At 47.2% G+C, this 22,873-nt stretch overlaps 1 protein-coding gene across 1 annotated transcript in view; it reads right to left on the bottom strand.

Moving 5' to 3' along the window:
- LOC149429179 (cytochrome c1, heme protein, mitochondrial-like) overlaps positions 1 to 22,873 on the bottom strand; it is a 35,887-nt gene that overhangs the window by 9,596 nt on the left and 3,418 nt on the right. The window contains exons 2-4 of the mRNA XM_089666633.1: positions 17,550 to 17,740; positions 6,041 to 6,167; positions 2,570 to 2,727 (exon numbers count right to left, since the gene is read on the bottom strand). Of these exons, the coding sequence (XP_089522759.1) occupies positions 2,570 to 2,727; positions 6,041 to 6,167; positions 17,550 to 17,740 (476 nt within the window). The remainder of the gene's footprint in view (positions 1 to 2,569; positions 2,728 to 6,040; positions 6,168 to 17,549; positions 17,741 to 22,873) is intronic.

A 22,873-nucleotide genomic window follows, 5' to 3' on the forward strand; every position in this document is an offset into this window, starting at 1 on the left:
GAGCCTGGTCTACCATAAGGGACCCCCAGATGTGTTACCCCCCATCACGGAATCACCTGTTCAGAGCTTCCTTCCATCTACAGCCGGAGTGATCCTTGGTGTATGAGATATAAACGCACAATTTAATTGTGCTTCCGGTGAGTGCGCAAGTTATTCATTTTTCTGCACAAACGCCGGATTATATGCATCACAAGGATCTTATCAAGATACATCTATCTGTGCTTTTTTGATTACTAGACTATTATTGGACTATTTTATATTGTGCATTCATATTGTGCGTTTTTATTATGAAGTGAAGCCGTGTGGAGTACACGTTATTACTTCCTTTTTTCACTTCTTGGGAAGGTCGCATACAATATATGTGGCCTACACTAGTTGACATTGGATTAAAGGATATTGCATCACCTTAAATACTGGTGCAGTCATATATCATCTAGCGCTGCACTATTTATCTTATATTGTCTATTTGAAGGTTCATGGTTTTTCCTTTTTAGTGTATCAGCTGCTGTGTCGGTTAGCGCTCACTGAATCCCTCATTATTATATCTACTCCCCCTCACACAGTTAACCCTTCCCTGAAAAATAAATTTAACCCCTTCCTCCCCAGTGCCATTAGTATAGTGTCAGTGTTTTTTTTTTTTTGCACTGATGACTGTATTGGTGTCACTGGGGATGTCAGTGACCCCAAATCAGTATCCCTCAATGTCAGAATGTCCGTCGCAGTCCCGCAGTCCCGCCATAAGTCTCTGATCGCCGCCATTATTAGTATAAAAAAAAAACCTAAAAATTCCAGTATCTTTCCTGCCATTTGTAAACGCTATAACTTTCATGTAAACCAATTAATTTACACGGATTGGATTTTTTTTTAGCAAAGACATGTCACAGAATGCATTTTGGCAGAAATTTATGACTAAATTTGATTTTTAAATTTTTTTTTTACTGGACATGTTTTATAGCAAAAAGTCCAAAATATTATTTTTTTTTCCTCAAAATTGTCAGCCTTTTTTTTTATAGCGCAAAAAATAAAAACCGCACAGGCGATCAAATACCACCGAAAGAAAGCTCAATTTGTGGGGAAGAAAAAGGATGTAAATTTCATTTATGTACCGTATTGCATGACCGCGCAATTGTCCGTTAAACTAGCGCAGCGCTGTATAGCAGAAAAATGGCGTAAATTGCAGTATCTATACCATAGTTTGTAGACGCTATAACTTCACACAAAGCAATCAATATACACTTATTGGGATTTTTTTTACCAAAAACATGGAGCAGAATACATTTTGGCCTAAATTTATAACTAACTTTGAGTTTACTATATATTTTTTATAGCTGAAAGTAATAAATATTGTTTTTCTTCAAAATTTTTGGCCTTTTTTTGTTTATAGCGTGAAAATAAAAAGCGCCCAGGTGATCAAATACCACCAAAAGAAAGCTCTATTTGTGTGAAAAAAAGGACGTAAATTTCGTTTGGGTGCAGCATTGCACGACCGCGCAATTATCAGTTGAATTAGTGCAGCGCCGAGTAGCAAAAAGAGGCGTGGTGATTAAGGGGGGTAAATCCTCAGGAGGGCAAGTGGCTATAGCTGCGGTCCTCTTCTTAAGTTAACCCCCTGATGCTGACGTAACACAAATACGTGGCCTCACAGAAATGGGCTTTTTTCCCGTGGGGCCACATGTCTGCATACCTGTCTTTCTGCTGGGAGTGCCCCGCACGGTTCTCAGTTGAAGCAATTTTCATGCATTTTCATTAATGGCAACACCCCTTTTGAAAACGTATTTGATACGAAACGCGTTGAGGAGCCTTGCTACGCCGTGACGTCACGCCGCCAGATCACGGAGGTCCGGCGGCCATCCTTCCAAACCAGCTGGACCCCGGGTGTTCTTTCCAGACCAGAGGAGGGAGCTTTCTGACCAGACCCCATTACAGCTAACCCTTAAAGGGGACCTCCGATTGACATCTAAGCGCCCAAACCCACAGAGGAGGTGATTCCTGCACCAGGCTGTATCCTGCTAAAGAGGAGACCTCTGGGTGATTTACATGATTAATGCGCATTAAGATTGCGCTTCTGGTGAGTGTGCAATCTTACTATTTATCGCATGTCACTGGAGTATTATCTGTTCACACTGGGACCATGAAGTTACTCATCTGGATATAACAATTCTGGAACTCTTTATAACCAATTTCCGGGATATAGTCCTTTAACTGGGATTTATAATAATATTTTGCACTTTTAGTGGAACATTCTCTTTTTATGCAGATTATGTGTATCGGTATAACCATCCTATTGTTTTAATTACCACTTTATTTTGGGTTGCTACCATAATCAGTTGTTGGTAGTTTTGGTTACGTCCTACATTTATACTGCTTTTATTATCTCAGTGGTACTGTTTACGTATTTATTTCCTTGATTCAAACGCTGCACAATTTTTATCCTATTGCAATTTTCATGCATGATCTGATAAATGTGACCATTTGTAGTAAGTAGGCCCCACCCAGTGCCCGCAGAGCAGTTACAACCTGCAATGTTGCCTCTGCTGCACTCGGTGTATTCACACGGACAATGTATTACCTGGCGTTGGCAATGTAGCTGAGATCAGGGGGCAGGGCGCCATTGTTGGCTGCTCTAGCTGCCTCGGGGTTGGGGTACGGCTTGGGGAAGTGGTCAGACAGTTTCCCAGGACGAGTGAACATCTCACCGTTGTCATCAGGACCGTCCAAGATCTCAAACTGGAAATAAAATGCAAACAAAAATGTTACAGGTCAAGATACAGAGTATACAGGGGGAGCACAAGATACAGAGTATACAGGGGGAGCACGAGATACAGAGTACACAGGGGGAGCACAAGATACAAAGTATACAGGGGGAGCACAAGATACAAAGTACACAGGGGGAGCACAAGATACAGAGTATACAGGGGGAGCACAAGATACAGAGTATACAGGGGGAGCACAAGATACAAAGTACACAGGGGGAGCACAAGATACAGAGTACACAGGGGGAGCACAAGATACAGAGTATACAGGGGGAGCACAAGATACAGAGTATACAGGGGGAGCACAAGATACAGAGTATACAGGGGGAGCACAAGATACAGAGTACACAGGGGGAGCACAAGATACAAAGTATACAGGGGGAGCACAAGATACAAAGTACACAGGGGGAGCACAAGATACAGAGTATACAGGGGGAGCACAAGATACAAAGTATACAGGGGGAGCACAAGATACAGAGTATACAGGGGGAGCACAAGATACAGAGTACACAGGGGGAGCACAAGATACAGAGTATACAGGGGGAGCACAAGATACAAAGTATACAGGGGGAGCACAAGATACAGAGTATACAGGGGGAGCACAAGATACAGAGTATACAGAGGGAGCACAAGATACAAAGTATACAGGGGGAGCACAAGATACAGAGTACACAGGGGGAGCACAAGATACAGAGTATACAGGGGGAGCACAAGATACAGAGTACACAGGGGGAGCACAAGATACAAAGTATACAGGGGGAGCACAAGATACAGAGTATACAGGGGGAGCACAAGATACAGAGTATACAGGGGGAGCACAAGATACAGAGTATATCCTCACACTGTGTTTTGCATCTCCCTATGTGTATCAGCAAGATGAACAGTCATATCAGTGCGGGAGATTAACCCCTTCCAGTCCGGACACTTTCACCTCCTTCCTGTCCGGACGCTTTCACCCCCCTTGAGGTCCGGACGCTTTCACCCCCCTTCCGGTCCGGACGCTTTCCCCCCCTTCCGGTCCGGACGCTTTCCCCCCCCCTTCCGGTCCGGACACTTTCCCCCCCTTCCGGTCCGGACACTTTCCCCCCCCTTCCGGTCCGGACACTTTCACCCCCTTCCGGTCCGGACACTTTCACCCCCTTCCGGTCCGGACACTTTCCCCCCCTTCCGGTCCGGACACTTTCCCCCCCCTTCCGGTCCGGACACTTTCCTCCGCCCCTTCCGGCCCGGACACTTTCCTCCGCCCCTTCCGGCCCGGACACTTTCCTCCGCCCCTTCCGGCCCGGACACTTTCCTCCGCCCCTTCCGGTCCGGACACTCCTCCGCCCCTTCCGGTCCGGACACTCCTCCGCCCCTTCCGGTCCGGACACTCCTCCCCCCCTTCCGGTCCGGACACTCCTCCCCCCCTTCCGGTCCGGACACTCCTCCCCCCCTTCCGGTCCGGACACTCCTCCCCCCCTTCCGGTCCGGACACTCCTCCCCCCCTTCCGGTCCGGACACTCCTCCCCCCCTTCCGATCCGGACACTTCTCCGCCCCTTCCAATCCGGACACTCCCCCCCCCTTCCAGCCCAGGCCAATTTTCAGCTTTCAGCGCTATCACACTTTGAATGACAATTGCGCGGTCATGCAACACTGTACCCATATGAATTATTTTGCATTTTTTTGAGACAGATAAAACTTTATTTGGGTGGTATTTATTCACCGCTGGGATTTTTATTTTTTTTTTTGCTATATAAATGAAAAAGTCAAAAAGTGTTTTTCTTATAAAATTTTGCCAATAAATAATCTTTCTTCATAAATCTTGGTCAAAATTTATTCAGTTACTTTTTAGTTAAAAAAATAAAATAACCCAAGCTAGTTTATAACCAAAAATTATAACTTTTCAAAATTTTTTACATTTTTATTCTATTTTTTATATTATTCATGTTTTGTTTTGTTTTTGTTTTTTTACATACTGTCACCCTAGCAGTACAGTGTTACCATGGTGACACTGTACTACTTGGGGGTGATGAAGATTTTTTTTTTTTTTTTTTACACTGATTGCTTTTATACCCGTAAAGGCTGTAAAAGCAATCATTTCTCCTTCTCTCTAGCTGCATTCTTGCAGCCATTGAGAAATACTGTGAGAGCTGTGATTGGTCACAGCTTGTCACATGGTACAAGACTGTTGCGAATAGCCCTGTACCATGTGACCTCTGTGATCATTCACAGATTTCACACGTAGTAAGCAATGATGTCAGGAAATGACATCTTGCTTACTACTATTCATGTGATCACTGACTGGCCAATCAGTGATCACATGAATTGGGACCTCACACAGAGGTCCCGTACAGCGATCGGTGTTCCGCTGTGTCCTTCGGATACTGTGAGAGCTGTGATTGGTCACAGCTTGTCACATGATACAAGGCTGTTGTGAATAGCCCTGTACCATGTGACCTCTGTGATCATTCACAGATTTCACATGTAGTAAGCAATGATGTCAGGAAATGACATCTTGCTTACTACTATTCATGTGATCACTGACTGGCCAATCAGTGAGCACATGAATCGGGACCTCACACAGAGGTCCCGTACAGCGATCAGTGTTCCGCTGTGTCCTCCGGATCGCAGTGTCGCGCTCTCCCAGGGAGCGTGCACAGGCTGTGAATGCGGGGGCCGTTTATAAACGGCCACCCACTCCTGCACTGCTCCCGTCCGGCCGTTTATGTACATGGTCCGGACGGGAAGTGGTGAAGGAAAATGATAGGGGAGTCCATCTGGTCAGTGAGCGCCCCCAGCAGGCTATACAATTCTGGCAGAGCTTGCAGTCCATCCCAATAAATGAAAGTTGGGAGGCAGAGTGAGCTCTCCAGCCTGCTAGTTATCTTCACAGTAACAGTGAGCTGGAAGTCAGCTGACAAGGCGGCTCCCTTCACTCTACAAGTGATGATGTGTATGACCCCCGGTTCACATCTGTGCTGGTGGTGCAGCTACAGATTCGAATGAAAATCCGTGCAGCTGAATTTCGGACCCGCGGGCAGCGCCATTAGTTCTAACGGCACGACGCCCACACTGGGAAAAGCAACTGTACTGGGAACCTCGGCTGCGGTTTCCAAAGTAGTGCAGGGACTTCTTTCCCTGCGTGTCCCGGGCACAGGAGTCCATTCAAATGAATGTGCTCTCGTGCCCGTGCAAAACGTGGCCCGCACAGCCGCATAGATGTGAACCTGGGGTGAGGGCTGGGGGTCAGTACACAGGGGGTTTGAGGACCCCCGACCCAGTGGATGCAGAACAGCAAAAACCTCACCTCCTCAGCCAAGGCTTTGACTTCAGCCTCTGTATGGGAAACACCAACCAGGTTCCTGAAGGCCAGGTAGTCCATACTGTGACAGGCCGCACACACCTGCTTGTATACTTGATAGCCCCGACGGACGCTGCACAGAGAAAAAGAACCGGTCAGGAACAGAGCTGACAAATGATATTACAGAGATAAAGGACATGACACAGATTACAGCAATTGAAGGGCTCATGTACACGGCAGCTGATAAACGCACGTTCAGGAGCTTTTCTGCGTTTTTTTCAGCCACCCCTGAACTCTCCCTAATGTTCTCCTACGTGCCCGTGTACACTCCGTCGTTTACAGGCATTTGAGTTTACAATCTTTCTTTTGAACGCAGGAAACTTGCGTTCAGCAGTCGATTAAATCAGCGTTTCAAACGAAAAACGCTTGTAAACGCGGCAAATCACGTTTATAAGCGTTTGTGTTTGAAATTTGTTTTTTAAATTCCAGTTCCCGAAGCCTTTTTTCATCATGAAAAATGCATGCAAAGCGTTTTCAAGGTACTCAGATGGACTAAACACTGAACACAGGATGTTCCTACAAAGCTTGTTATACATTATAATGACCAATGACACCTCAGATCTCTCCCACCCTTGGAAAATAAAGATATGTTAATAATCAATTCACACCTTAGACCTCTCCCACCCTTGAAAACAAAAGATGTGTTAATGATCAATTCACACCTCAGACCTCTCCCCCCTTGGAAAAAACAAAAGATATGTTAATGACCAATTCACACCTCAGACCTCTGCCACCCTTGGAAACAAAAAGATATGTTAATGATCATTCACACCTCAGACCTCTCCCACCCTTGGAAACAAAAGACATGTTAATGACCATTCACACCTCAGACCCCTCCCACCCTTGGAAACAAAAGATATGTTAATGACCATTCACACCTCAGACCCCTCCCACCCTTGGAAACAAAAGATATGTTAATGACCATTCACACCTCAGATCTCTCCCACCCTTGGAAACAAAAGATATGTTAATGACCAATCACACCTCAGACCCCTCCCACCCTTGGAAACAAAAGATATGTTAATGACCAATCACACCTCAGACCCCTCCCACCCTTGGAAACAAAGATATGTTAATGACCATTCACACCTCAGACCTCTCCCACCCTTGGAAATAAAAGATATGTTAATGCCCATTCACACCTCAAATTCCTCATGAAGAACCCCTGCCAGGCGGCCTTAATGACTCCCTCCACCAGACACCTTTTCCACCCTTGGAAACAAAAGAAATGTTAATGAGCAACTCTCACCTAAAGCTAATCTCAACATATACTTCCGTCTCTGCTTCTACTCTCTGTATTTTTCTGAAATAGTTAATAATTTACCACTTTTCAGTGCATTCTGGGCATTAGGGAGGTTCTCCTGTGCTTATCTTTAAAAAATGCTTCTAAACGCAAACGCACATAAACGCGGTATGCAAACGTGGCTAAACAGACTTTTTTTTAACCTACGTTTTCCAGCAGTTTCCATCGTTCAGATGTGTCCCGTGTACATAGGGCCTAAGGCTTTTAAGACCATTTAGCCCAGGTTCACACTGATACGGTGCAAATTCTGCAATGCATCAGAATCGCACCCCGTTCATGCGAACTGATGCGGATGTGTATGTTAACACCCCGAAATCAGTCCACACCATACGCAGAATCAGATCGCATAGGTGTGAATGCCCATGCGATCCGATTCTAGTGCGGACCAAAAAAAGGGTCCTGTACCTTTTTGGTGCGGATGCGGTGCGATTAGAGCCATACGTAATGTACGATTCCGATCACACCGCACACAAATCGCATGTGTGGTGCGGTTCCTGTGCGAATCACAGGCGATATACAGAGCCGCAGAAGTGTGAACCCCGAGCTCAAGGGCAGCCAAGACACTCGGTTGGTTCAGCTCTGAGGAAGGAGGTCTAGACTCCTGAAACGAGTTAGCTTGCCAACCAGGCAATTCCAAGATGGGACGTATCATCTAAGGTTGAGACACTCATGTTATGTGCCTGATGTGTTTAATTGCTTGTGAATATCCATTAGGAATTATCTGTGCGGTGGTAATGCACAAGGAGTTTGCACCCTCTTGTTTGCGTTTTTACAGTTGGCTGGAGATTCCCCGATCTGTGGAGAGCTGCATCTGAGGAACCATTGCACACCATATCGTAAGCCGTATGGGCAACACCTCATCTGCTGCCAAAACAAAATCGAGTCAGCCTGACTACTTATCCACCATTCAGGAAAAGCCTTGTATTTTTACCAATGATAACGAAGCTTCCTCTGATTGGTCAAGGTGGAGAGGTGGGTGGATGATGTCCGGTACTCACGGATGGATCACTTTTACAGGCAGTAGAACAGGACGTCCCCCCCTCCAACTCCTGCTGCCTTCAGCGGGCTCTCCAGATGCCTAGGTCATCTTCCCCTGCTTGGCTGAGGCACGCTCCGGACCAGTACCGCCCCCCCCACGCTGCCCATTGGCAAAGGGAGCCTCCAGTCAGAGTCATATCTTCTCTTTCTCCAGCGACTCCCGAGCAGAACGTGATCCGGGCCAGGCAGTCATGCAGAGAACACATGGCTCTGACTGGCTGTGCTCTCCGCCAATGAGCAGCAGGGGGCGGGACTGTTTTTTGTTTTAAATAAAATTATATTTTTATTTATTATACTATCTATATACATACACACAGTTAGGTCCATATATATATTTGGGCACAATTTTCATACTTTTCTCTTTGTATGCCACCAGAATAAATTAAAGTGAAACAATCCAAATGAATGTGAAGTGCAGATATTCAGCTTTCACTCAAGGGGTTGAACATAAATATCAAGTACAAATTTTAGGAACTGCAACCATACACAGTCCCTCCATTTCCAGGGGCTCAAATGTAATTGGACAAATGAATATAGTCATAAATAAAATGTTTATTTTGAATATTTTGTTGAGAATCCTTTACTGGCAATGATTGCCTGAAGTCTGGAACCCATGGACATGACCAAAGACTGGGTTTCCTCCTTTCTGATGCTTTGCCTGAAGTCTGGAACCCATGGACATGACCAAAGACTGGGTTTCCTCCTTTCTGATGCTTTGCCTGAAGTCTGGAACCCATGGACATGACCAAAGACTGGGTTTCCTCCTTTCTGATGCTTTGCCTGAAGTCTGGAACCCATGGACATGACCAGAGACTGGGTTTCCTCCTTTCTGATGCTTTGCCTGAAGTCTGGAACCCATGGACATGACCAGAGACTGGGTTTCCTCCTCTCTGATGCTTTGCCTGAAGTCTGGAACCCATGGATATGACCAGAGACTGGGTTTCCTCCTTTCTGATGCTTTGCCTGAAGTCTGGAATCCATGGACATGACCAGAGACTGGGTTTCCTCCTCTCTGATGCTTTGCCTGAAGTCTGGAACCCATGGACATGACCAAAGACTGGGTTTCCTCCTTTCTGATGCTTTGCCTGAAGTCTGGAACCCATGGACATGACCAAAGACTGGGTTTCCTCCTTTCTGATGCTTTGCCCGAAGTCTGGAACCCATGGGCATGACTGTAACAGAACCAAACCCCGAATGCACTAGGGCAGTGATGGCGAACCTATGACACGCAGAGCCATCTCAGTGGGCACGCCAGGAAGAAGAGGAAGAACGGGCTCTCCTGCGCACCCCCGGGGGCGCGCTCCGGGCGATCTCCGTGATCGCTATGTCCTACGGACACAGCTGATCATGTGACGTGGTAAAAGGCCAATCACAGCGGCCTTTTACCACGTGATCAGCGGTGTCCAATGACACGCTGATCACCGGGAAATGCACATGCCGGTTCTCGGCTGCACTTTCCTCACGCTGTCAGATCGTGAGGAAAGTACTGCCGAAAACCGGCAGTTGTCAGTGCAGGGAATGGCACCGATCATCAGTGCCCTGATCATCGGTGCCCAGCAGTGCCACACACAAGTTCTGCCCACCTGTGCCCAGCAATGCGCCCACCTGTGCCACCCACCTGTGCCCAGTAGTGCCGCCCACCAGTGCCCATCAGTGCAGCCCAGCAGTGCTGCCAGTCAGTGCCCATTGGTTGTGCCAGTCAGTGCCCAGCAGTGATGTCAGTCAGTGCTGTCTATCAGTACCGATTATCAGTGTCGCCTATCAGTGCCACCAATCAGTGCCACCAATCAGTGCCGCATATCAGTGCCACCTATCTGTGACACCTCATTAGTGCTGCCCATCAGTGCCACCCATCAATGATGCCCAGCAGTGCCCGCCGGTCAGTGCCTCCAGTTGGTGCTATCAGTCAGTGCCGCTTATCAGTGCCCATCATTTCCTGCATATCAGTGCCTCCTCATCAGTGCTCACCAGTGCCGCCTCATCAATGCCCATCAGTGCTGCCTATCAGTGCAGCCTCACCAACGCACATCAAAGAAGAAATATTACCTGTTTGCAAAATTTTAGAATAGAAGCAAAGGAAACCTTTTATGTGTTTAATTTTTTGCTATAACCATATGCAATTGTGATTAAATACCACCAAAAAAAGCTCTATTTGTGTGAAAAAATGATAAAAATTGCATATGATTACAGTGTTGCATGACCGCACAATTGTCATTAAGTGCTACAGCACTGAAAGCTGAAAATTGTCCTGGGCAGGAAGGGGGTAGAAGTGCCCGGTAGGCAAGTGATTAATTCCAGTGTTGGCACTTTGAAATAAAAAATTTGGTTTTGTGTTGCAGTTTGGGCACTCGGGCTCAAAAAGGTTCGCCATCACTGCACTAGGGTATTTCTATTAAGCTCCCGAACACAGATCCACGGACAACACTGCTGGCCATAAGAGATTAGATGCAACCAGTCTTGAAATAAATCAGGAAACAGACTACTTTATTTTAACACAGAGACAAGATATATATACACAGGGTGGGGCAATACACACCCAGTAACAAGAAACACATCAGCAGACAGTCCCATCAGGGAGAAGGGCTGCCGGAAACACCCCTCACCAAGCCAATACACAAACACATACATCCAATAATAGTTTGCTCCCAAGCAAAACACACAATAGAACAATGGGATACAACCACATGGCATTAAACAAAGACAACACCCCACCTATACATGAATATCAGAATATCTCACCCTGCACCCCTAATAGGCACAGGGTGACTTACACATTAGATGGATATGGGGAGCTGAGACAGGGGTCTCCCCACCTCTCCAAAGTGAGCTGTGTTCCATGGGCCCCCCACCGAAAGTGACTCCCATCACAATGACCAAAGCCTGGGTATCCTCCTTTCTGATTCTTTGCCTGAAGTCTGGAATCCATGGACATGACCAAAGACTGGTTTTCCTTTTTTCTGATGCTTTGCCTGAAGTCTGGAACCCATGGACATGACCAAAGACTGGGTTTCCTCCTTCCTGATGCTTTGCCAGGCTCTAACTGCAGCTGTCTTCAGTTGTTCTTTGTTTGTGACTCTTTCAGCCTTTAGTTTTGCCTTCAGCAAGTGAAATGCATGCTCAATGGGGTTGAGATCAGGTGATTGACTCGGCCATTGCAGAATATTCCACTTCTCCTGGGTTGCTTTTGCAGTGTGATTTGGATCATTGTCCATCTGTACTGTGAAGCGCCATCCAATCAGCTTTGCTGCATTTGGCTGAATCTGGGCTGACAGTATATCTGTAAACACGGCAGAATTCATCCGGCTGCTTCTGTCTTCTGTCACATCATGAATAACCACCAACGACCCAGTGCCACTGGAAGCCATGCATGCCCATGCCATCACACCGCTTCCACCCATGCCATCACACCGCCTCCGCCCATGCCATCACACCGCCTCCGCCCATGCCATCACACCGCCTCCGCCCATACCATCACACCGCCTCCGCCCATGCCATCACACCGCCTCCACCATGTTTTACAGATGACGTTGTGTGCTTTGGGTCATGAGCTGTTCCAAGCCTTCTCCACACTTATCTTCCCCTCATTCTGGTACAGATTCATCTTAGTTTCATCCATCCAAAGAATGCTTTTCCAGAACTGGTCCGGCTTTTTTAGATGTCTTTTGGCAAAGTCTAATCTGGCTTTTCTATTCTTCAGGCTTATGAATGGTTTGCACCTTGTGGTGAACCCTCTGTATTTGCTCTCGTGAAGTCTTCTCTTGATTGTAGACTGACAATAATACGCCCACCTTCTGGAGAATGTCCTTTACTTGTCTGGATGTTGTGAATGGGTTTTTCTTTACCATAGAGGATCCTGCCATCATCCACCACTGTTGTTACCATGGACGTCCATGCTTTTTTATGTTGCTGAGCTCACCAGTGCGTTCTTCTTTCCTCAGAATGGACCAAACTGTTGATTTGGCCTCCTGATGTTGTTATTTCTCTGATGGATTTATTTTGTTTTTGAAGCCTTACAATGGCCGGTTTCACTTGCATGGACAGCTCCTTTGAACTCATGATGTAGGTTCACAGCAATAGATTCCAAATGCAAATACTACACTTAGAATCAACTCTGAACCTTTGACCTGCTTAACTGATGAAGACATAACAAAAGGAGTAGCCCACACCTGGCCATGGAACAGCTTTTGATTCAGTTGTCCAATTACTTTTGGTTCCTTGAAAAAGGGGGGATGGCTACTCCTAAGAGCTGTAATTCCTAAACCCTTCCTCCAATCTGGATGTACATACCCTCAAATTACACCTGAGAGTGCGCACTGTCCGCCCAGATCCATTATAGAACTAAAGCTGGAATATGTTTTGGTAAATACCTGAAAAAAACTAAAATTGTGCCTGTGTCCAAAAATATATATGGACCTAACTGTATATACCTACAAAACACACCACCAAGTCTTCTAGGCATGGGATGAACAAGTTGGCGTCATATTGCAACATCGATCTTTTTCCATTCTTCAAGAACGACCTCTTTTAGAGCCTGTATGCTGGATGGAGAGTGATGCTCAGCTTGTCTCTTCAGAATTCCCCATAGGGGTTCAGATCAGCAGATATACTTGGCCACTGAATCCCTTCCACCCTGTTCTTCTTCAGAAATGTTTTGGATCATCGCCATGTTGGAAAAGTGCACGACGACCGAGGGCACAGAGTGATGGGAGCATCTTTCTTTCCATATAGAGCAGTAGATCTGTGAATTCATGACACCATCAATGAAATGCAGCTCCCCCACACCAGCAGCACTCATGCTGCCCCACAGGACACTGCCACCACCATGTTTCACAGTAGGCACCATGCATTTTTCTTTGTACTTCTCACCATTGCGACACTATACAGTTTTGAAGCCATCTGTTCCAAAAACAATTATCTTGGTCTCATCACTCCAGAGTACAGAGTACCAGTAGTTTTCCTTTCAGCATGAGCATATTCTAGTCAGGTTTTTTTGTGCATGGGCTTTAGGAGAGGCTTACTTTGTGGACGACACCCATGCATGACATTCCTCTGCAGTGTACGCCGTATTGTGTCACGGGAAACAATTACCACCGTTTGGCTTTCTACTTCTTTAGCTAACTACAGTGAACTTGCATGGCGATTTTCTTAAAACCCTTCTCATCAGAAGACACTACTAACTTACATGGACAGCCTGGACGTCTCTGTGAAATGGTTGCAGTTCCATCTTTGTATGACTTTTGCTACAGTATTCTGACTGATAAATAAAGCTTTGCTGATCTTCTTGTAGCCTTCACCTTTCTTGTGTAAAAAAAAATCTCTCTCTCTCAGGCCTTGTGACATTTCTCTTCCATGTGGTGCCATTGCTGACAGCATTAAATGGTAGGGGTTTTCTTTGATAAGAAACGCCCTTTATATAATCACCTGTCCGCAGTCTCTGGTCATCCCTGTGCTGTGTCTGCAGTCTCTGGTCATCCCCTGTACTGTGTCCGCAGTCTCTGGTCATCCCCTGTACTGTGTCCGCAGTCTCTGGTCATCCCTGTGCTGTGTCCGCAGTCTCTGGTCATCTCCTGTACTGTGTCCGCAGTCTCTGGTCATCTCCTGTACTGTGTCCGCAGTCTCTGGTCATCCCCTGTACTGTGTCCGCAGTCTCTGGTCATCCCCTGTACTGTGTCCGCAGTCTCTGGTCATCTCCTGTACTGTGTCCGCAGTCTCTGGTCATCCCCTGTACTGTGTTTGCAGTCTCTGGTCATCTCCTGTACTGTGTCCGCAGTCTCTGGTCATCTCCTGTACTGTGTCCGCAGTCTCTGGTCATCTCCTGTACTGTGTCCGCAGTCTCTGGTCATCTCCTGTACTATGTCTGCAGTCCATTCGTTCAGAATTTTTTTTTTCCTGTTTTCTGCCTCTAAAACCTAGGGGTGTCTTATGGAGCGAAAAATATATATATATTTGTATTTTATTTAATTTTTTTCATTTATGTGGTGTATTATCTCATTGTTATTTGCACATTATATGTATTTGTTTTGATATTTTTATTATTTTCTACTTGTATTTATTTTGTTGTAATCTGTTATTTGCAGATATATTTTTATTAATTTACATTTTTTTTTATTTTTGTTGGTATTAACTGATTATTATTTGCAGATTGTACTTTTATTGAAAAATTTATTTTTATTTATTTTTTGCTGTTACAAATCAATTGTTATCTGCAGCCTTTTACCATCCAAGTCCCATCCATTGGGAGGGGAAACAGAGCCTGCCCATTCCGGGACACCAGATCAACCATCATAGAACTGGACAAAGACCGGAAGCGCTTTGTCTGCCTCTATGATATAGGAAACAGAAAATGATGAGCATACATCACTTCCACAGATGGCACCATTTCTAAAAATGGAATCCATTTGATCACACAGATCTTGGTGTGATCAAATGCTGTTAAGGGCAGAGGAAGAAGTCCGGAAGTGACGAAACGCGTTAGGTGACGTCAAGACGCACGCACGCTAACCGGAAGTGTTGCCGCGGCCATTTTGTTGGTTGTCTACGTATGGTTTTCAGCCAAATGTTTGTGGAGCCTGTACAGAGCCATTGAGGGAGCTATGTTGAGAGCTGAAAGTTCCTATCTTTATTGTAAGTTATGAATAAATTTGTTTCTACGGTTTTGAGATCTGTCTTATCTTTATGAGGACTTTGGAGGAGTACCCCTGAAGTGAAGGAATGGGAAGATATGGATTCTATAATAAAGCCTATGCTTGTGAAAAACTCCCAGAGGGTAATAGTATCTAGTATCACGGTTGGCTAGATCACAGAGTGCACATATTATTGGAGTGTTCACGGAGTTTCACTTTTTGGTTTTATTTTATACATTTAAATAAGTAAAAAAAATATATATATATATATATTTTTTTTTTTTTTTACACAATTTTGAGAGTGGTTTGCGTTTTGCACAGAGGGGAGTGTTTATATATAGTAAAAAGTAATGCACTGTGGATTTTTCTTTTTTTTTTTTTGAGGTTTTCGTGGAATATGTAGGATTGTTTTCCTTCTTACCGGATTGAAGTGGAAATTTGGGTCTTTGGACGTTATTGGACACATTTGAATGTTTATTGGATACACTTGGGACTGAATTGAATATTGGACATTTTTTAATTTTTTTAAAATTTTATTTATGCTTTTTTTATTTGTGTTGAATTTTATTTTATTTTGTGTTTGGGAATTTATGCGGTTGATCACAAAAAGGTATGTTTCATTGTGCACTTTCTATGGAGAAAGTGTGACTTTTTGGGGGGAGTGAAGTATAAGGAGGTTACTTATTGATTGGAATGTGCACCGCTTGCTGCCCTCAACAGACCGGTGTGGTCCAAATTCACTAAATGGAAAAACAAAAAGAGAGCGCACCAACCGAGTGCATTATCCTTTAAAAGTATTTATTGAGAGAACAAAGTAAGCATCATACTCACAATGGACATAAACACAGGCATGTCACAGCGAACAAGATGTTCGATCCAAACAGCATCTGAGTCCATACGATGGAACCCTGGATGACCAACTGGCTAACGCGTTTCGAGGACACAGCCTCTTCCTCAGAGCCCCTGTCCTGGATAGGGCGGGTCAACTGGGTGAAAATGACTATCCTGCCTAAATTGTTATATTATTTCCGCACTCTCCCAGTTCAGGTTCCTCATTTCCTCTGGCTGATTCAGTCGCAGTTGAAGCGACTTATCTGGGCTGGCAGACGCCCCAGAAATACGCTTTTGGTTCATAGACTTGCCGGGAAGTCTTGGGGTACCTAATGAGAAGTATTACCAGGCGTGCCAGATTGCCCCACTGTCCATGTTGCGTGCTTCCTCTGATGTTTCTTCCTGGGTTCTCCTGAAACGTTTTCAGAAGTGCCGGGACTTTTTTCCCTGCGTGGTACCGGAGTCCATTCAAATGACTGGACCCTCGTGCCCAAGCAAAACGCAGCCCGCATAGATGTGCACCTATGGTTAGAGCGCCCCCGCTCTGGAGGATGAAGCACAGGGGGCACCCTTGGACAGCAGCATTGTCAGTCCGGCGGGAGGGGAGTGTTAGATGGACTAGCAGGTTTAAATACACTAAAGAATTGAAGCCAAACTCCACCTCACACTTTATGATCCGTTACGGCAACCATTTTTTTTTCCTTTTGGGAAAAAGGTTTTACATGAATAAAAGGGCAGCACGGTGGCTAAATGGTTAGCACTTCCGCCTGGCAGTACTCGGGTCGTTGGTTTGAATCCCAACCAAGGCACCACCTGCCTGGAGTTTGCATGTTCTCCCTGTGCCTGCGTGGGTTTCCTCCGGGAACTCCAGTTTCCTCCCACACACCAAAGACATGCTGGTAGGTTAATTGGATCCTGTCTAAATTGTCCCTAGTATGTATGAATGTGAGTTAGGGGCCATAGATTGTACACCCCTTGAGGGTTAGGGACCTTAGATTGTACGCCCCTTGAGGGTTAGGGACCTTAGATTGTACGCCCCTTGAGGGTTAGGGACCTTAGATTGTACGCCCCTTGAGGGTTAGGGACCTTAGATTGTACGCCCCTTGAGGGTTGGTGACCTTAGATTGTACACCCCTTGAGGGTTAGGGGCCATAGATTGTACGCCCCTTGAGGGTTGGTGACCTTAGATTGTACGCCCCTTGAGGGTTAGGGACCTTAGATTGTACGCCCCTTGAGGGTTAGGGACCTTAGATTGTACGCCCCTTGAGGGTTAGGGACCTTAGATTGTACACCCCTTGAGGGTTAGGGACCTTAGATTGTACGCCCCTTGAGGGTTAGGGACTGATGGGAATGTACAATATATATGTAAAGCGCTGCGTACATTGACGGCGCTATATAAGTACCTGAAATAAATAATCATTGCAAGCACCCCTGCCAGTGCTAAATGGTTTGTCTCATCCCTGTAAACGGATACATTATGCTGGAGAGCTTGTGCTTTTGAAAATACAACAGACCTACTGGCTGGATCACCAGATGAAAATAGAACCATAAAAAAAAGAAAGAAAACGAATGCAGCCATCACATGTAGGAATCAGCAATATAGGACATGTTTGGTTTTTAGGTGTAATACCGCTTGCAGCAGCAGTAAAGCGGACTTTACCTGGCGTGATCCAGGGAGTAGAAGAGCCCGCCGTGGCTCCAGGGGTAGCTGGGAGCGTGTAATTCTAAGTCAGAAGCTTTCACGGACCTGTGGAGGGCCAATGCCAAGCCGGCTCCCCCAGCCAGCACTACACCGAGAGTGGACAGAGCCATCCTCCGGCCCCGGGACATGGTGCTGAACGACATGTTGGCCTGGAAGAAACAGAAAAAAAATGAGAAAACCGAGAATCTTCTACCGTGTCCCTCCAATCACATCCAACCAGAGTCCCTGGGTATACCTGTGCCTGGTGACCCCATACACTCACCTTCCTGATTATCAGCAGTGGTTATAAACCATTCCCGGCCTCAGGGGATACACAGAGATGAGGAGAGAAGAGAGGAGAAGAGAGAAGAGGAGAAGAAGAGAAGAGATGAAGAGGAGAGAAGAAGTGAAGGAGAGAAGAAGTGAAGGAGAGAGAAGAGAAAAGAGAAAAGAGAAAAGAGAAAAGAGAAGAAGAGAAGAAGAAGAAGAGAAGAAGAAGAAGAGAAGAAGAAGAAGAGAAGAAGAAGAAGAGAAGAAGAAGAGAAGAAGAAGAAGAGAAGAAGAGAAGAAGAGAAAAGAGAAGAAGAGAAGAGAAAAGAGAAGAAGAGAAAAGAGAAGAAGAGAAAAGAGAAGAAGAGAAAAGAGAAGAAGAGAAAAGAGAAGAGAAAAGAGAAGAGAAAAGAGAAGAGAAAAGAGAAGAAGAGAAAAGAGAAGAAGAGAAAAGAGAAGAGAAAAGAGAAGAAGAGAAAAGAGAAGAAGAGAAAAGAGAAGAAGAGAAAAGAGAAGAGACATGCCCCCCACACCCACACATATTACAGGAACAGAGCTGAGGCTGTCAATCACAGGCTGTGTGCTGGAGCTCCCTCCCGTCACCATTTTTCTCTTGGTGTCAGAAGTGACTGATAGAGGAAGGAGGCAGCAGACAAAGATGTCTGGACTGAGCCCAGTACACACTATAGAGGGATATGCTTTGTACATATTTCATGTCTGAGGGTTACAACCCCTTTAAAGAGAACCTGTCAGGTTGGCCATTACCTGCTGGGAGGGCCTTTGGATGCTTTACTCCCCTAATGAGGATTATTGTCTGGGAGGTGAAGTGTCACAGAGGAGTACTACACCCCAGAACTGACCCCACCTCCAGACGTCAGCCAATGGCTGCATGGGAGTCGACCACCTCATGCTGTCACCAGAACCCCTTGCCTCCTATTCAGGCGAGGACTCACAATGTTCAGTTTTCCCATCATGGTCCCATCAGCACACAGACAATATTCTTCAATCAAACCTGTTTTCAATTCATGCTTTATTTCAGTCCTGATGTCATCGCTGGGTCTCTGTGCTTCTCTAAGCAATGCAGGTAGATCATGGCTGGTGGGAAGGTGCTGTACATAGCCTCCAAAAACCATCACAGCGCCCTGCCTCAGTTCTCCTGTCAAGTGCCCTCAGCCTTGATACGAGCAGTGGGAGGAGTTATGCAAATACCAATAGGCCTTGATGGGTGGGTGTCAGTTTGGAGCAGTGGGTGTTCCTAGGCAGGTTGTATTTGCATAGGTAACGCCCAAATGTGATGCTGAGCCTCCATAATTGATAGAACTGAAATCCAATAAATGAAAGGGGCGGGGCGCTAAATACTGCTGGATGTCCTCCAGCCAGGAAATGAGGCGGGCTCTAGATTAGGAGGCGGAGCTCTGACTGGCTGCAGCTTCTAATGCACATTGTGAGAAGCTCACATTGTGCAGGAACATCAGAGGAAGTCACTCCAGTCCAGGGGAGGAGCCGGTACACCCGCGCAAGGCTGGAGGGGAGGAGCCGCTACACCCGCGCAAGGCTGGAGGGGAGGAGCCGCTACACCCGCGCAAGGCTGGAGGGGAGGAGCCGCTACACCCGCGCAAGGCTGGAGGGGAGGAGCCGCTACTCCCGCGCAAGGCTGGAGGGGAGGAGCCGCTACTCCCGCGCAAGGCTGGAGGGGAGGAGCCGCTACTCCCGCGCAAGGCTGGAGGGGAGGAGCCGCTACTCCCGCGCAAGGCTGGAGGGGAGGAGCCGCTACTCCCGCGCAAGGCTGGAGGGGAGGAGCCGCTACTCCCGCGCAAGGCTGGAGGGGAGGAGCCGGTACACCCGCGCAAGACTGGAGGGGAGGAGCCGGTACACCCGCGCAAGACTGGAGGGGAGGAGCCGGTACACCCGCGCAAGACTGGAGGGGAGGAGCCGGTACACCCGCGCAAGACTGGAGGGGAGGAGCCGGTACACCCGCGCAAGACTGGAGGGGAGGAGCCAGGACACCCGCGCAAGACTGGAGGGGAGGAGCCGGTACACCCGCGCAAGGCTGGAGGGGAGGATAGAATAGTCCATGTAAGTGACAATCTCTCTTCCCTGTGCAGCAGCATCCCATAAAAAAAACAATCATGCCCCCCCCCGCTGTCAGTCTAACACAGAACACACCTCCAGGAGGTGACCTCCATGAACCTATAATTTATGGAGGAGGCACCTCAAGATGGGGGATGGGAAGAGACACCGGGCTTCATAATGGTCAGGATGCCAGATTCTGGTGCATCACAGACAGTCCTAGTTGCAGGAGGAAACCCTGACTATCCAACCTGCGGTGAGACTTCATTATGTCATTCAGGGTGGAGCAGCCTGTGTATGAATGGTGGAGGGGTCATCCTCTGCTGTAGCACAGACAGTCCATATTGCAGCAGTCTCTGGTTACATAACCTGGTGTCATCTATACAGAGAGGGGTCACCTCCTTGTACTGCAACACAGACAGTCCATATTGCAGATACCAGGCCTCGCTCAGGATGCCAGACATCCCTTGGTGGAGGGACTGCAGGACTCCGATGATGGAAGGGTCATTCTTGGTGGAGCACAGACAGTCCGTATTGCAGGAGGAGGAGTTTGGTTATCTAATGTGATGGAGGGGGGGTCATTGGTGGAGCACAGACAGTCCATATTTCAGGATCTCTGATGACCTGTTATATGTCAGGGGTCCCCATGTACAGACATGGGGGGGGGTCCCCCGGACTCTGTACTCTGATGTAGCACAGACAGTACATGTTGCAGGAGTCTGGTTATCTAACCTAGGAATCCATGTACATACAGGACACAGTGCAGCACAGACAGTCTAAACTGCAGGAGCCTCTGCTTATCTAAGCTGTTGTCACATGACACTGCCATGTCCCTGTGCAGCACAGACAGCCCATAATCCAGGGGGAGGAGTCAGGCTAAGCTGTTGTCACATGACATTGCCATGTCCCCGTGCAGCACAGACAGTCCATAATACAGGGGGAGGAGTCAGGTTATCTAACCTGTTCCATTGTGTCATTCAGGGTGGAGGAGCCGTATACAGGTGATGTCGGAGTCAATGAGCCCTCCTCTGGTGCAGCACAGACAGTCCATATTGCAGGGGGAGGAGTCAGGTTATCTAAGCTGTTGTCACATGACATTGCCATGTCCCCGTGCAGCACAGACAGTCCATATTGCAGGGGGAGGAGTCAGGTTATCTAAGCTGTTGTCACATGACATTGCCATGTCCCCGTGCAGCACAGACAGTCCATAATGCAGGGGGAGGAGTCAGGTTATCTAAGCTGTTCCATTGTGTCATTCAGGGTGGAGGAGCCGTATACAGGTGATGACGGAGTCAATGAGCCCTCCTCTGGTGCAGCACAGACAGTCCATATTGCAGGATCCCTGGTTACATGTGTTACAATAACATTGCGGGTGGAAGAGAATCTGTACCAATGGCAGAAGGGGAGGTAATCCTAGTACTGTGTCTATGCACAGACAGTCCACGTTGCAGGAGGGAGTCGGATTATCTAACCTGTTGTGTAATGTCAGAGGGGGGGGGGGTATGTGTCACTGGTCCTCAGTACAAGCTCTGCCCTCCTACGATGCAGCACAGATAGTCCACATTGCAGGAGGCAGTCTGACTAACCTGTTGTGTAATATCCGGGTGGGGGGGGGCTCCACATATATATGATGGGGGGGCACCTGTCCTCAGTACAAGCTCCGCCCTCCTCTGGTGCAGCACACACAGTCCATGTTGCAGGATCTCCCATTCCCTCATTTTATCATTCGGGGGGAGGAGCCCCATACAGACGACAGAGGGCTTAGCTCTACTACTTGCTTGTCCCCGGTGCAGCACAGACAGTCCGTATTGCAGGCAGATGTCCTGACTCTGAAAACTGAACCCTCTGGAGGGACGATGCAGGGGTCTCAGCCTGTCCTGGTGAAGCACAGACAGTCCGTATTGCAGGAACTTCTGGTGATCCAAGCCATTCAGAATGGAAGAGCTGTGTACAATAGCAGATAGGTCACTGGCCCATCCTCCAATGCAGCACAGACAGTTCATGTTGCAGGATCTCTGGTTAGTTATGTAATGATATCATTTGGGGTGGAGGAGCCGTGTACAGAGGGATCTGACTTAGTACAGCCATGTCCTGATGCAGCACAGACAGTCCACAGTGCAGGCAGAGGTCCTGACTAGAGGTGGTATGGGGTGGGAGGGGTCACCAGGTCTCAGCCCCCACATTACCCTGTCCTGCTGTGGCACAGACAGTCCATGTTGCAGGATGCGTCTGCCAATGTAAATTTCTGTATAATTACACAGCGTCATTCGGGGTGGCGGGGTCACCGGGCCATCCACTGCAGCAGCACAGACGGTCCATATTGCAGGGGGAGGAGTCTGGTTATCTAACCTGCTGTGAAATGCATAGAAATGAGAGGGGTCACCTCAGTACAAGCTCTGTTCTCTTCCTGTGCAGCACAGACAGTCCATGTTGCAGGATCCCTGGTTACTTATCATATTCAGGGTGGAGAGGCATCTGTAAGGTGATGGAGGGCTCCTTCCTCATCTACGTGCAGCACAGACAGTCCATGTTGCAGGACATCTGGTCACTTTTTATTCTCATTTCTATCAGTCCTGGTACCATCATGTCCCAATGCAGCACAAACAGTCCATGTTGCATGTGGAGGTCCAGACTGGAGAGGTCACAGAGGTCTTCGGGTCTCAACCCTCATATTGCCCTGTCCTGGATCAGCACCGACAGTCCATGTTGCAGGCAGAGGGGGTGTTGCAGAGGTCTCAGCCCTCATATTACCCTGCTCTGGATCAGCACAGACAGTCCATATTGCAGGAGGAGGATTTTGGTTTCCTAACCTGTAATGTCAGAGTGTCCCCATGTATATAACTGACAGAGGGGGACACCAGACTCCAGTCCTCAGCACAGACAGTCCATATTGCAGGAGTCGTCGTCTGATTATCTAGCCTGTTACATTGTGTTGTTCATGATGGGGGAACCATATACAGGTG

Source organism: Staurois parvus, unplaced genomic scaffold (assembly GCF_062004578.1).
Source record: "Staurois parvus isolate SC_StPar_1 unplaced genomic scaffold, SC_StPar_1.0 ptg002756l, whole genome shotgun sequence".
NCBI classification, from domain to species: Eukaryota; Metazoa; Chordata; class Amphibia; order Anura; family Ranidae; genus Staurois; species Staurois parvus.